This window comes from Sphaeramia orbicularis, chromosome 20 (assembly GCF_902148855.1).
Source record: "Sphaeramia orbicularis chromosome 20, fSphaOr1.1, whole genome shotgun sequence".
Classification (NCBI taxonomy): domain Eukaryota; kingdom Metazoa; phylum Chordata; class Actinopteri; order Kurtiformes; family Apogonidae; genus Sphaeramia; species Sphaeramia orbicularis.
This window is the reverse complement of record NC_043976.1, coordinates 24,901,731-24,916,386: the sequence shown is the minus strand read 5'-3', so window position 1 is coordinate 24,916,386 and position 14,656 is coordinate 24,901,731. Positions and strand designations below refer to the sequence as shown.

At 40.1% G+C, this 14,656-nt stretch overlaps 1 protein-coding gene across 1 annotated transcript in view; it reads right to left on the bottom strand.

Moving 5' to 3' along the window:
* Nucleotides 1–879: 879 nt before the first annotated feature.
* Nucleotides 880–14,656, bottom strand: part of ofcc1 (orofacial cleft 1 candidate 1) — an 81,454-nt gene continuing 67,677 nt past the window's right edge. Inside the window, exons 22-24 of the mRNA XM_030123941.1 lie at nt 7,742–7,942; nt 1,487–1,622; nt 880–1,273 (exon numbers count right to left, since the gene is read on the bottom strand). Of these exons, the coding sequence (XP_029979801.1) occupies nt 1,203–1,273; nt 1,487–1,622; nt 7,742–7,942 (408 nt within the window). The 3' untranslated portion in view covers nt 880–1,202. The remainder of the gene's footprint in view (nt 1,274–1,486; nt 1,623–7,741; nt 7,943–14,656) is intronic.

The following is a 14,656-nucleotide window of genomic DNA, read 5'->3' as shown; positions in this document are numbered from 1 at the left end:
AACACGTCCAGCTGGATGCTTAATAAAAACCACAATACAGCAAATACTGTTGTTTTATGAAATTCATTAATTAATTCATACCCAATAGAATGAGGTCATATTTTATATTTCCCCACTTTTTACTATAAATAGGCTGATAATTCTAAAAATGTCCACTAAATTTTCTTATAATGAAATGTAGTTTTCTATAAATGACAAATGCAGGTGTTACATCCAGGCTTTGTGCACTTGTGTAAGCAAAACAGAGAATGCATTTGTGTATTTCTGTGTCCATTGGCCCTTGGAATGCAGTCCACACCCCAAGGCCATGGCCGTGATGGTTTAAACACGGAGATGAAGAGCAACTTCAAGGCCAAAGTAAGGTGTGTTCCTGTTAATGACGAGCATGAATGGCCGCTATCACCATCCAACAAGACCCAGAACTTGATCTGTAATGGCTGCCCATAAAGGAGAATCATCATCAATGAAAATGACAGGTTATTAAGATCCGATTTTAGGGGGGGGCTATGGGTTTAGTATGATAGGTTAGCTATCTATAAAACCTTTAAAGCCTGGCCCTCAACGACATCAGTCCCAATCCCCATCTCCCTGCGCCCTGTGCCAGAGACACATGCTAATAAGCTCACAACCTTTAATTAAGCAATATGTGTAAGTAGGCGGCCATTATGTCCTGATTTGTGAGCCACTTCATTACACTGAGCACCGGCTAGCAGACACATATTCAATACAAATCAAGCTGGCCTGAATATTATCCCGCTTAATGTGAGGCCAATATTGATATTTTATCACTCGTATTCTGATTAGTGACTTTTAGAATCTTCATTTTTCATCGTGTTGGGGAAGCACTGAACACCTAACGACCCGCATTCATTAGAAGTGTTGCTGAACATTGTTTATTAGGTTACAAGTTGTGTGCATGAGCAACATAACTAATAGCACCACATTTTTTCCTTGTTATAAGATGAGTCAATATTTGGCTTCTAACATTTATACTTTGACAGTTATAAGTACATTCTTTTCATCCTTATTTACTGTGTACACATGCATTGTTAGTATAGAAATAACAGCTGATTAGATAACGATAGAATTAATATGTACATAAAACACTAAACAATCCTCCAATTTTTCACACAACATATCAACTGCTTTTATGTACAGAGAACCTCAAGTCAAACTGACGTATCTTTGAGTTTACTTTGTTGTCATTGGCTGAGATCTTGCAGTGCAAAACTGGAGTAACACCCACTTCCAACTGGCTCTACACGGTGAGACCCTGGAGGCAAGAAATAGCCCTTTAAACTGTGGTAATTCTGTCAAGCAAACAGTATGAAAGGATTGCACAGGTAAGACTGACATTCACATGCATAAATGTATGTGGGAATTCTGTGTATTCACTTGTATAATACTACAAGTTATACTGCACTGTACATTTTCATCTTTTTTTATTAAGAAGTTACAGGATATTCTATTATAAAACAGCACTTACGTCCAAAAAGTTTCTTCCGTTTTCGGAGCTGGTGGGTAGCACTTGTGCCTTCCTTGTCCTCCGTCTGTTTAGCAGAGGCCTGACCTGAGGGTACCATCCTCGTCGCATTGTCCACCCCCTCCATGTCACCAATCACCTTCAGCAAAACCCCAAACACATTACTGTCAGCACCACACATCCAGGAAACATGTACAGAAACTTACCAATAAATGAACAGTACAACAATGACAAACTGTTTCAGGAGACCCCCGGGCCTTATGTATCAAGCATTTACAAAGTACAGGTTAAACTTGGATGACAGTGACTGAGATTGGCAGGAGAACTGCAATTTTCCTTGAGGCCCATGAGTAGTGTTGTCATGCATAGTCTCTACCTCTGTCCTGGTGGAATGAACTTGGAGCAGAAGCAGAAATGGAGACTTTATATGGCAAACTACTTCTCGTCCCAGAGGGGAAATAGGTCTCACAACTCTTGGTTGGCCTACTTATATTTAGTAGTATGAAATACATGTTAAACCTCACTGCTGTGATCTATGATAAAATGGTAAATCATACATCTTTACTATGTATTTATGAGGAAATAAATTAAACTGTGTTACATAAATAAGAAAAAATGAATGTTTAACTGAAGGATGTGTTAAGAAAACTTTCCACACACTTCCAGCTCTATATTTCATACCAGTAACATTAAGTAACTGTTAAAACGTATGCTGGCATTTTTCTAAAGTTGCAAACTGCAAATTACACAGATAGAGAAGCAATTGAGCAAACTTGAAAAATGTGCCAAAGAGTGCTTCTTTATCTAAAACTAGTATAAACTTGCCAGATAATTACATGCAGTGTACTTTGGAGAAGTCCTCCTGCTAAGCAGATATGGCTGCCAGGGAGGCATTAATCTCCTCATGCAACATACAGTACTAAGCCAAGGACATTCCCCTCTCTCTCTCTCTCTCTCTCTCTCTCTCTCTCTCTCTCTCTCTCTCTCTCTCTCTGTCGCTTTCTCTCTCTGTGTGTGTCTCTTGTAGTCACACACATCACTTGCAGAAAAGACAGCACACACACACACACACACACAGAGCATACACATTATACAGAGTGCACTCACTTCCTGTATAAATCATATTCATATTTCTGAGGGCTGGCGATGACCTCACGGCAAATGAAGCGTGGGTCCTCAGCTCCGCAGCGGCAATCAAACGTACGGCAGAGTAATTACAAAAGAGGGGTGGGGGGGGACTGATGCGGTTTGTCAATTAATGTTGCTGCAAGGTGTTTTTGGAAAGGTTAAGTTCTTCATATTCTCTGCATGCTAAATTAGGTCAATATTGGTCTGGCAAAGAGTCATCATGTGCAGACGGACGAAGGGCTGACTCATGGAGACTCAAGACAAAGAGTCCTTGTTAATGAGAGATCTGATGGCATATCATGTTGATGAGGTGTCCCTTATGAAAGCAGAAGCTTATTTGTTTTTTACATACTCCTATCTGATCAGAACAGCCCAAAGTTTAGAACACCAAATACTATAAAGTTACTCACTATGAGAATAAACTGCATACCTTTTGTTTCTACAAATGGTTAAGCATATTGCCAAAAAAAAAAAGAAAAAAAGAAAAGAAAAAAAATAGAGCTGAAATTGCAAAGAAAAGTGTTTTTATTTATACAAGTCGCAGGAGATGCTCATCATCAGCGCTTTTTCCGAGCCATAAATAATTTGCGGAGAGAGGTAATATTCAAGCTGGCAGAGCCTTAGTTGTGCATCTTTAATGGAAGTTTTACAGAAGCTGAGCCAGTTCTTGCATATGCTGCTGCCTCCCATATGGAGGGAAGGAGACAAAAGGAGCACAGTTGGCTTGTCCTATCTTTTTATAAGTCCATCGACAGTTAAATGCTAGCCCGGGAGAAAAAACGACACAGGGGGACATAAACCCACTGTGGTTTTAGGAGGGAAGATAATGACTTTGCCTGCATTAATTTCTTCATCAGCCATCTTGTTTCTTCAGACAGAGTGGTTATGAGGCCTTCTCTGAAGGTCCTAGGTTATATAGATGCATTTCCCTGCATAATTTCGGCCCTAACAGTTGTTGTCAGCAGTGCTTTTTGTGAGTTGGCAGCTGTGGAACATCTGTTTATAGGTAATGAGTGTTTGAAAAGCTACACCTCACTTTACCTTTAATGTGTTTTATTGGAGCACACTGATGGGAACGTTACTTTAACTTTTTGTATTGTTGTGATTCAGCTATAAGACTCTTTCAACATGGTCAATATTACAGACACCAGCCTTGGGCTGTACACTGAATGAGAGCATATGATGGATCATTAATATTAACATTCTTTAAACAGAATTCAATATGCAACTCAATAAAGACTTCATTATCGTGATATTTCACTATATACACGCACAACTTCAAGTTCACTCTTTCCTCTCCATTCCCATATTTTGCTAACGATGCAACACAGAAAGAAAAGGAAAAAAAAAAAAAAGTTCCGTCAACAGAACTGGTTCAATAATGGTTGAATAAACAACAGAAATATTTAGTTTCACATGACTCTTGCTCAGTCTTATACATTATAGCAAATCAAACAGGACACACCTCACTGTTCTTCTTGCTCCAAACAGTCTAACAGTGTCTATAGCTCAGGGCATTTCTTCCAGGACGAGCTTTTTAAGGTGTTCGTTTAGACAAATTTTGGGTGTAAATGTGTCGGTATTATGCAAAGCTGCTGGCCCCTGGAGCTGTGGTCATGTTAGTCTAAGGGAGGAGCTGGTCCTCCGGGGCATTAGCGTCCAGGACACTGCCTGCGAAAACAGAGCTCTTTAAAGGAAATGAGCCATCCGTCAATATTTCCTCAGTAAATGGAAACAGACTTCTTAAGTAGCAGGATTAGTCTTTTAACTAACTGGGACTGAGAATGGAGGCACGTTATTAAATGGTCAAATACAGATATATATTTTTGTCACTGTTGGCCTCCTGTTTCAAATGTCATCCATACTATTGTTAAAAGATTAAACTAGCACTATGCAATCAAATAACACAATGTAGATGAAAACAGAAAAAAGAGAAATACATGAATGTAATCTGTTGTTCAAAGTGAATATGTAAAATGTTATAAAACAATATAAAAGTAGCTGTTATTTATGTTGCTATAAATACAAGCCTGTGAGAATACTGTATGCCTTGTGTGCTTCAATGACATAATAACAAATTACATGAATCTTTATTGTTCAAACAGGATCCATGATACGTAGTACTTAGTGTGGTAACATAACAGTGTAACCACATCATCATAAAACAGGCTTTTATTCAGATAAGTGAATAAAGTAATAAGCCATATGCAGGGAAACCCATAAAATTGCTTTAAAATGTCATAAATCTCAGAACAGAGGGGAACTTCGCTGCATTACTGTGGTCACTGCATCCACTACAGTCTTTTTCTATGTCATTCTATATTTTTTATCTATTTAATTTTTGTAGAAGTGCCTGCACCGCTGTTATTTCTCTCTGAGGAGCTGTCACCTTACATCTTAAGGCCAGTTTGTACACAGCACCCTGTCGCAGTGTCTATATCACTTCGAGAATTATATAAAGCACTAATAAAATCAGCTCAAGTGTTCTTCGGAGTGCCGGGGATGCCCTTTGGTGATTCCTGGATCTTCCTCTATACATAAACCCAGTCTATATATTCAGGGGAGGATTAGTTTTGAATATGTAAAGTGGGGGTCCGTGCTGCGAGGCGAAGAGGAATGGCATCATGCTCTCTCTGCGATGCTGCACATTGGTGTTATCGCTCCCCACTACCAGCGGGTGAAAGAGGACGCCATCGGCATCTCTTACTGAGGGAGGTCCCTGCCTGTTAAGTTGCGAGGAACAGACAGCTACACCCAAGGGACACAGTGTGTGAGAAAAGAGAGCAACTGATAGCAACAGAAAGTAAAAGAGAAACACAGAGAAAGTGTGAGAGTTTGAGTGTGCATGTGTTTTTCCAAGGACAAGAACACCTTACTTTCACGTACAGTGGCCTCAGAGGAACACAGTTTAAAGAATAGAGATGCAGCAGTTTAGATGCCAGGATTTCATTCTTTTACTAAAAGTGGATTATTAACCAGCACCTGCATTTATGTATATGTTTAGTAAAAGTATACCGCTATACAGGGTGTATCCAAAAAAAAATTATACATTTTGAAAAATTACCCCCCGTTCCACATTTAATAATTTTTGGAATTTTCTTTTATGGATGTAGGTAAGTAAGGGATTGGTGGATATTTGTCCAAATTTACAGACCCGGGTTTTCATGCATGAGTGAGCAGGGCCAAATTGCACAATTCAAGTTAAAACTGGTTTGCGCGAAGTAGTGGTGGGATTTAAATCCAATCAAAGCTGATGGGAGGGGCCAATGGGCATCCATCTTGTTTTCCACAAAATTGCCAGGTTACAGCATTAACACTTTGACCACCATGTCAATTTTATTTCTTTAGCCATGGCAGCTGTTCCTGCCTTTCAAAGTTCATTCAACTTGTTTAGGTGTGAAAATGAAACTGAGGACAGGCCAAGGCTACTTCACGCAAACCAGTTTTAACTTGGACTGCGCAATTTGCCCCTGCTCACTCATGCATGAAAACCTGGGTCTGTAAATTTGGACAAATATCCACCAATCCCCTACCTACTGACATCCATAAAAGAAAATTCCAAAAACTATCAAATGCGGAACTGGGGGTAATTTTTCAAAATGTTTAGTTTTTCTTTGATACACTCTGTAGAATTTCTTTTTTTTTTTTTTTCTATAGAAGAAAAGACCTGTGTGGAGTCACTGTGTTAATGTATGTGCTATGTTTGACTATGAACGACTCCCCCCAGATGTCTCATCTGCTATGCACAGGTCTAGAGGCAACACACATACACACACAGACAGTCCGACACCAGTAATAAATATACCATGCTGTGTGTTTACTCACATAAACTCACCATCACTCAAATTATGACGGAGAACCATTAGAACGCAACAGAGCCTCAGAGCTAATTGTTAGCGCGTATAACCCCCTCCTTCCTCATTCCTCTGACATTCAAACTTCAAAATATTAATTTTGTTGCAATAATCCAGGTTGCTCTTGGGGAACTGACAAAATGATTGAGGAAAGGAATGAATTCTTGCTACTGCAGCAGTTGTCACAAAGCGCTACTTTTAATTAGGGAGCAATCTGTGAATCAGTCTGTTTCTGACCCGCCTGTCTTGTCAGAGGTTGGAGCTGCGTATAAGTCACAAACAGGTGTGACGTAGTATTGTATTTCATAAAATTAAAAGCAGATAGAACAGGTCCAAATTAAATGTGAGACAGAATAAACTGGTCTCAGATTGGATAAGTGACAAACCATCTGAACTTCAGTTGAATTAGTACATAATACATCACATAATACATACATCATATAATAGTCACATTTTTTCCCCTCACAAATGACTCCCAGTGCGGTAAAATTAATCTGTCTGCATACATCCAATTTCTATTATTAAGATGATCTGCATGATGGTATTAACGCTTAACCAGGTACTGAGACAAACTGCTGAAAAAATCCAATTTTTATCATCATCTACACTATTATTATCTTGACAGGATTATACATTAGTTGGTGCTTTACTCAGACACTTAATACAGTAGACTGTTAGTTATTTAAGTTAGTTTATGCTGGGAGGTCAAATGTTTTACTGCATTCAAACTGAAAAAAATAAAGCAATAATCTGCAAAAAGTTGTGGCCTTTTCATCTTGACCTGCTAGGCGTACTATTCTTTTCAAATGGAAGGACTCATCACCTCCAACACACGATCAATGGATCAGAGACATCATGCTTAATATACAGTTAGAAAAAATTAGGTGCACCCTAAATGGCCCTGTCAACAAATTTAACAAAATATGGGAATGTCTTTTCCACTATGTGAATATGTTACCTGGCCTGGAACTGTAAATACATTTCAGTTTCCATTGTGATTGATCTGTTTGTTATTTTTTTCCTTAAATGTACCAGGATGCACTGTCTTGACTGTCTTGTTATGTGTGTTTTGTTTGAATTGCTCCCTTTTTTTGTTTGGGGGGGGGGGGGGGGGGGGGGTGTTTATCATGTCTGGTGTCAATTTTTGTGTTATGAACACATTACTTGAAATTATAAGTGTTATAATTGTTAAATGTTGAAAAATTCTTTAGATGTTGAAAAGTTCTATAAAATAAAGCAATGAATTTATGATGCATGTGATGGTACAGTGTCTCACCTCAATAATAGCTCCGTCTGCTTGTCGGAAGAATTGCCTGTATCTTTGTTTGAGCCCGCTTAAGTACAGGGTATGAACAGCCACATGGGTGCTGATCTCGCCCTCTGGTAGGATGGCACCCTCCCTCAGCTGGCCATCACCTGGTGCTGCAGCGCCCACTAAGGGGTCCTCTTCTGTCCAGATATAGTCATAAACGGCCACCTAAGGACATACAGTATGAAGAGACACCAAAAACATCATAAAGCCAACTTGACCACCTGAATCACAGTGATTTTATGTTAACTACATACAATTCGAGTCACCAGATAAGCATCACTGGTGTTACTGGTGTACTGTGATCACCATAATAATTCCTAGTAGTGCATAAGTCCTATGGGGCCTGATCAGTGGCAGGTAAAGAGACAGGTTGTGTTTGCAGTGATGCATACATTATGTATAATCCTGGTGGCAGCCTTGTTTATGAATGTTTGTCTGCGTGTGTATTGGGGGCTTACACACCTGTAATACGCTGCCCTTCTCTATTAGGGTGAGGCGAGGGGGAGCAAGCAGAGCGTGTAACATGTTATATAGGTCATGTAACTCGAACTCATCCATGTGTGAAGATCATAGAAGCTCTCTCTTAGATAGTGTCTGCTGGTAAGCCTTAGATGTCTGCTGATCAAATGCATTATGGTAGATGTTATGAATCACATTATTATTTTACAAATATTCAGAAAATTTGTGCTAAATCAATCCCAAATTCATGTTTTAGATGCTATTATTTTTGCAGTTTTACCTCTGTTTATACACCTGTCTACAGTGCGCATAAAAATGTAAAAAAACTACTGCATTCTTTAACTTTTCTAAGTGTCAACATGAAAGACTTGTGTGTTCATGCATGTATGTGTACATATATGTATGTGCTATAGGGGGTCATATACAGTACACCGTAATCAACTGTTAACTTAACATAAACTTTAAAGCCAAGGAGTTAAACTGGTAAAACCTGATGTACACACTGAGCCACACACAGTCAGAGTCTTGAAGTGGAGGAAGTTTTGCAAGTAGTTTTTAAAACTCAAGGTGACCCCCTAATTGGCTGCGTAATTATGATTCGTCTAAAAATACAGAAAAAGGAAAAAGGCAAACTCATTCACCGGGCCGTGAGTGGCAGGGTCAAGCTGAAGGAGAGGTTTAATTTGGTGGTGTATCGATGTCACCCCGCACTTAAAAACGGTTAGCCAAACACAACTCTAGGCACTTCATCGAGAAAACAGTGGGAGTCATTACCCCACTCGTAATTAGAGACATTGCATAAACTGCAAACCAGACAGCCCGTGAGTAGAAAGGACCTCATTGTCAAAATGTCAAAGAGTCACGAGCGCATAGAGAAAGAGGACTAGCCAAGAAAATTTAAGAAAGGTGTATGTATGTGCATGTGTGTGTTTGTGCATGTGTGTTAGGGGGAAATGGGGATGCATCTCTTCAGTGCTAATTCAGACGCTCATTAGTGAAATCGCCTCAACTGTGCCTTGCCTCCAGCTTGGCCTCAGCTCACACTGGGGGAAACTGATTACCTGAATTCCTTGAGTAATCAGCACCTCTGCAAGGCAGCAATCAGTCTGTTTGGATAGTGTGTGTATGTTGATTCGGTGCTTTTTTTCCTCTTTTTGAGGAAACACAACCGGGAGTATGCATAAAATCCAGGGTCTTTCCATATAATATGGGTCTCAGTTCAGTTATGTTACAGTAAGAATTCATAAACATCTTAAGTCACGAATGTGGAAAATACACTGAGTGAGAAAACATCCTTCCCGGCTCTGCTCTGCTGGCCAGGTGTGGAACCACAGGAAGTGTGACCAGGATTTGAAAAAAAACAAGCTGTACAGTGGTGATAGAACCACCATGGATTCCGCTTTCATACTCTAAGTCACTTTGGTTAAACACACCTGCTTAAATTCCTCTGTGTGGTGTGCGTGTGTATGTATTTTGGCTTGCATGAAAATAGATTTTTTTGATGTTAGCCATGCCATCATCCTACGCTAATTAGCACGTGAAATCCACTTGACAAGACTAGACAAAAGCTTGAAAAGGTGTTTGTGTATTTGGTTTGGGTGATGCCATTTCATGCAATGCATCATGGCTCTCAGGATGTATCACTGCAAAGACACAAAAAGGAAAGAGCATTAGAGGGCCTGTCTGCTCTACACTACTCTGTTCTGGTCTGTTGTGTTGCGTTATGGTGCTAGCCTGGCTTCTAGCCCTAGCTTGAGTGCTCTCTCCACTCCACCATTGTTCCATTTGATAGCACTAAGTGACTGATTTAGGTTCAATGCCTGCATGGAGCAGACAGGCCAGCTGTGGGTTAAGCAGATAGCATTCAAGTGAGCTAACCCAATTCAAACCCAATCAAGTCAGGATTTATTGTTGGGGTCTGTATTTAGAAATCTGATAGAGTCTGCATCAGTCCCTTGACTTGCATCAGGAGAGACGGGCCTTATTTCTTTTAGAGGAGGACTATAAACGGCAAACCATGTTTTCCAGCAGGGACATAAATTTCAGGATTTGTAGACATTACCGCAAATGCACAGGGGGAATGGGAGGGAGGGACAGGGGCACAGGAAGTGGGGATGGCACAGCTGCAGACATGGCTCCATGGCTCACAAATATAGTCTGTCTGTCTTTTTGGAAAAGGATGCAATTTCACACCTTCCAAATCATACCATAACACATATGAATGTAGAATAAAAGCAATCAGTACTTAAATACAGGCGCCTGTGGAAAGGTTTTCTTTATTAAAAAAAAAAAAAAAAAGATACTGTGACTTGTAATCAGTGTATAAATATAAAATGTGTCATGAGATGAATTTTAAATTGCTGTCACTGACATGATGACACTTGTCTGTTTTGCTAGTTTGAGGGCAAAAAATAGGCATCACTGCACATCAATGCACCACATTCTAAAAGGGATGTTCTTATGTGTTATATTTAAAAAGTGACCCATATTCATAACTAATTTAGGATTTAAACTTGCAACTAACAGCTAAAAAGAGGGCAGACAGTTTCTGGGAATTAAATAGTAACCCTCCTCAGAGTGACAGACAGGTCTGGTAATAGCTATGTCTGGGAGAGGTACACTGTATTTTATATTTGCCTCACATGTCCTTGAGTGTCACAAATATCACTAGCTGACCTTTTTCTGCACTTTGTGACATGTTGGATATAAACACAGTGTCTAGAGTTGACCATTATAAAAAAGACATTTCTGTAGCAACTGCATCTGGCATGTCCCTGCTGACAGTGAAAACAGTTCCCAAACTTGACCCCTTGACCTTGCAGAAAACTGCTATTTTCCACTGATGCCAAAAAATTCCAAACATTGTGTCAAAGTGGGAACTAATCAGAAGCCTGGGGAGCAAATCAGAAAACACCGCGAGTCGAGTAATGTTTTCTTTAAGCCACCATTTTAAAAACAGTGCCATATGGGGGGGACACATCAATCCCAAGAGTGAATTATATGTAGAAATTGATGTGAAGCTGGCGTGCTTAGCTCAGTGTGTGATATATGAGTAGATACTACAAATATGAGTGACTGAAGGAAGGAGAAGTCTCCATGGGCAGACAGGCTGAGCCGGGCTGGCGACTGTCCAGGACAGGAGCCTAAGGCATGGGCACAAACAGGCCTGCCAGTCCCCCTCATCCCTTAATGATTGATCCAAACTAGATAGCCATCATTACCATTCATGCTCTTACTTCCCCAGGTCTACCTTACTCTGTCTAATTTTACCTCCATTTGCATGTTCCCATGGACTAATTAAATTTTTCCATTCCCTCTCTTGCTCTCTTTGTATCATTCTCTCCCTGTCGTTTTCTCTGTGTCCATTGGTATGAAAAATAATGCAGCACATTTTTGGCACATTATTATGTATGAAATGTGAGGGCATAATGCATTCCAGTTCATTGAAGTCCTCTAGACCTTGTCTGTAATGAGCGCGACAGAAGTGGACTTGCTGCAGAGCTTGTGCGAACGCTTCGTGTCCCCTCTCTCTGTCGATTTCTCTCTATCTCCCCACTTAAAGACAAATGTAGCTGACCTTCCTTCTTTTTTTACCGCCCACACACCATCTCCAACCTTTTCCTAAGTCTTCGAGGAATTCAGACATAGGAGGACTGGGGTTTTCTCCTGCCACTGCCATGATCCTTTTGGTTTGTAGTTCTGTCCTACTTGGCTTTAATTTACAGTGGGAAAATAATTAGAATCTCACTTTTGTGAAGAGTGGAGTGAAAATGTAAACAATGCTTCCCTGCGGGCGGGTGCTTCATCACTTTGACAGGTGCATTTGAATTTGCCTGGGTGGCGGACAGGCTTGGTTATTTATGTGTCAGTCGCACATGGAAGCCCCGGCTGTGGCTGGGACTATGCTTGGGACTGAGACTGGGGAGGCGATTGGAGCTTTTTGGAGTGGGGGATATGGTTAAATTGAGAGACAAGAGGATAGTGGTGGTGCTGGACCTGCTGCTTGGAATGGGACTGTGGGTGTTTCTGGCACTGAGAATGGGGCAAGAGGCGGGATTGGGAATGGAGCTGAATATTTGCTTGTGCTGCAACAGAGGGGAGCTTTAAGGATGGTGCAGAGGAGAAGTTAAACCGGAAAAGCATAGATTAAGAGTGAGAAGGAGAAAACTGGGAATGGTGCTAAATTTGGAATTAAATATATGAAAAACACCGTGCATGGGATGGGCTTTATAGGCTAGTGCTAACATGTTTTATTAAAGCTGGATCTCAGGAAGAGCTTACAGGAGTATTTTGAGTACACAGAGTGCTTTGAAATATTCTAAAAGGTGCCAAGTCACCTGGTTTTAAGCCAACTTTCTCTAATTAAATTTTAATACTGTGGTAAAGATTAACCAAAATTGAGTCACACTGGTTAGATGTATCGTACAAATGCATCAGCGTGGTCCATCGTAAAACATTTGGAAGTATTTAGAAGAGAATGAACACTTATAACAGTATAGTACAATGCATCAGAGCAGGTATATAAACTGTAAAGATGTGTGCAAATGTTTTATCTTGGTATTTTAAGATGTTTTGTATTCTCCATTCCAATTTCCACATAGCATTAATGAGTATGTTTAAATAAAATAAAATGGAAATCTATCTCAGAGGGGGTTGTTAGTTATATTTACTGTACACATAAATACAATACCTGCTCTGCTAACCCCAACACTTGGCAGAACAAGGAAAACATCTACAATATTACCTGACAAAAGACTGGGGTTAAAAATGTTGATGATGCTTTCTTGTATTAATCAAAGCCTAGGAGAATCAACCTTTTTGTATGAAATTTAACATTCAAATTAAACCACCACAACTGACTTCAGGCACCATAAATAGTCAAAAGAGATGTGTTATGGTGAAATATTATCCCTTTGTGGTCAGATAAATGGACTAGGGAAATCCAAATTGTATTTATTTTGGAAGTTTTACCAATTAACACAGACTTTTCTGTACATTATCAAACAAAAAACATGCACAACGAGAAAATGGAATAGGAATGTTCACACAAATAAAGCATAAAGGCAGCAGAGAGGAGCATCAGTGATTATTGCCAAGTGAGAGAAGAGGTAGACACGGTTGCTTCTTTTGTCCACAGATCCTCATCCACGCACACACACTGAAACAGTAACACTCATCTACATGCTAACACACACACACACACACACACACACATACACACACACACACACACACACACACACACTGTACATCCTCGCTCACAAACAGACAAAGCCTCACACAGTGAGGAAACGCATGCGTGCATCTCTAGCGCCTGCGGGCACTTGGGGCTAGGCAGCAGGGAATGGGGGAGGGAGGGAGGGAAGGAGTGTGGGGAGATGGGGAGGAGAGGGGAGAGGAGTGTGTACTGTGCAGAGGCTCTCTAAGCTATAGAGGGTCAATCCCTCCACTCCACCATCACCACCACAGAGCTGGCCCAGGTTCAAGGCCTGTTTGCTGAGCACTGAGTTCATACACACACACACACGCACACACACGCACGTGCACACACACACACACACACACACACACACACACACACACAGACTGTTTTAGGCATACAACCACATGTACCCTCATGGACACACACATATACACACACACACACACACACATTAACACACATGTACAGGGTTCTGAAACTGTGCAACATGACAAAAATCTCAAATCCTATACAGGGCATTTAATATCCAGATAATAAAGTACATCACATTATAGTGCATTTGTTTTAAATTCAATTAATCAAATGTCACTTTTTTGCATCATTTTACATTTTCCAGTATTTTTTCTCCTGTTTAGAACTTTTATTACTAAATTTTCAATTAAATATGCAACAAAATATCAAATGTTTAACAATGTCTGTGTCTGGGGTTTGTTTTAAGCACCCCGCTGTACTTTTATGACTGTCATAGACTCTATTTGTACCGTTTAACATGATTTTTGCTGAGGTAGATTCTCTTTAATAGTATGGGCACCTGGTTTTGTGTTGGGTGGTCGGAGCTCTCCTCTTGTTCAATGATTTCATTATTGGTCACATACACTCTGCTCCATATTTTGTGTTGTCTTCATGCATATCTCCTGCCTGCATCCACGCTGTGTGGAAGAATGTAAAACATAGTCCAAATGATGAAAAATATGGCAATAAAGACTGTGATTTGTAACACAGTGAAATAAACAATTGCATATAATGCACAGCCTTACTAGGTTCAGACAATACACCATTTTTAGCCAAATACTTGAGTACATATGCACAACCTTTTTACCTCCAGTGTTAGACTGTACAAATGCACATGCTCAGTTACAAACATATGAATGCACACACACACAAATGGACACAGATGCACACATACTGGGTTCATGAAACACATATAAGGCCAAGAC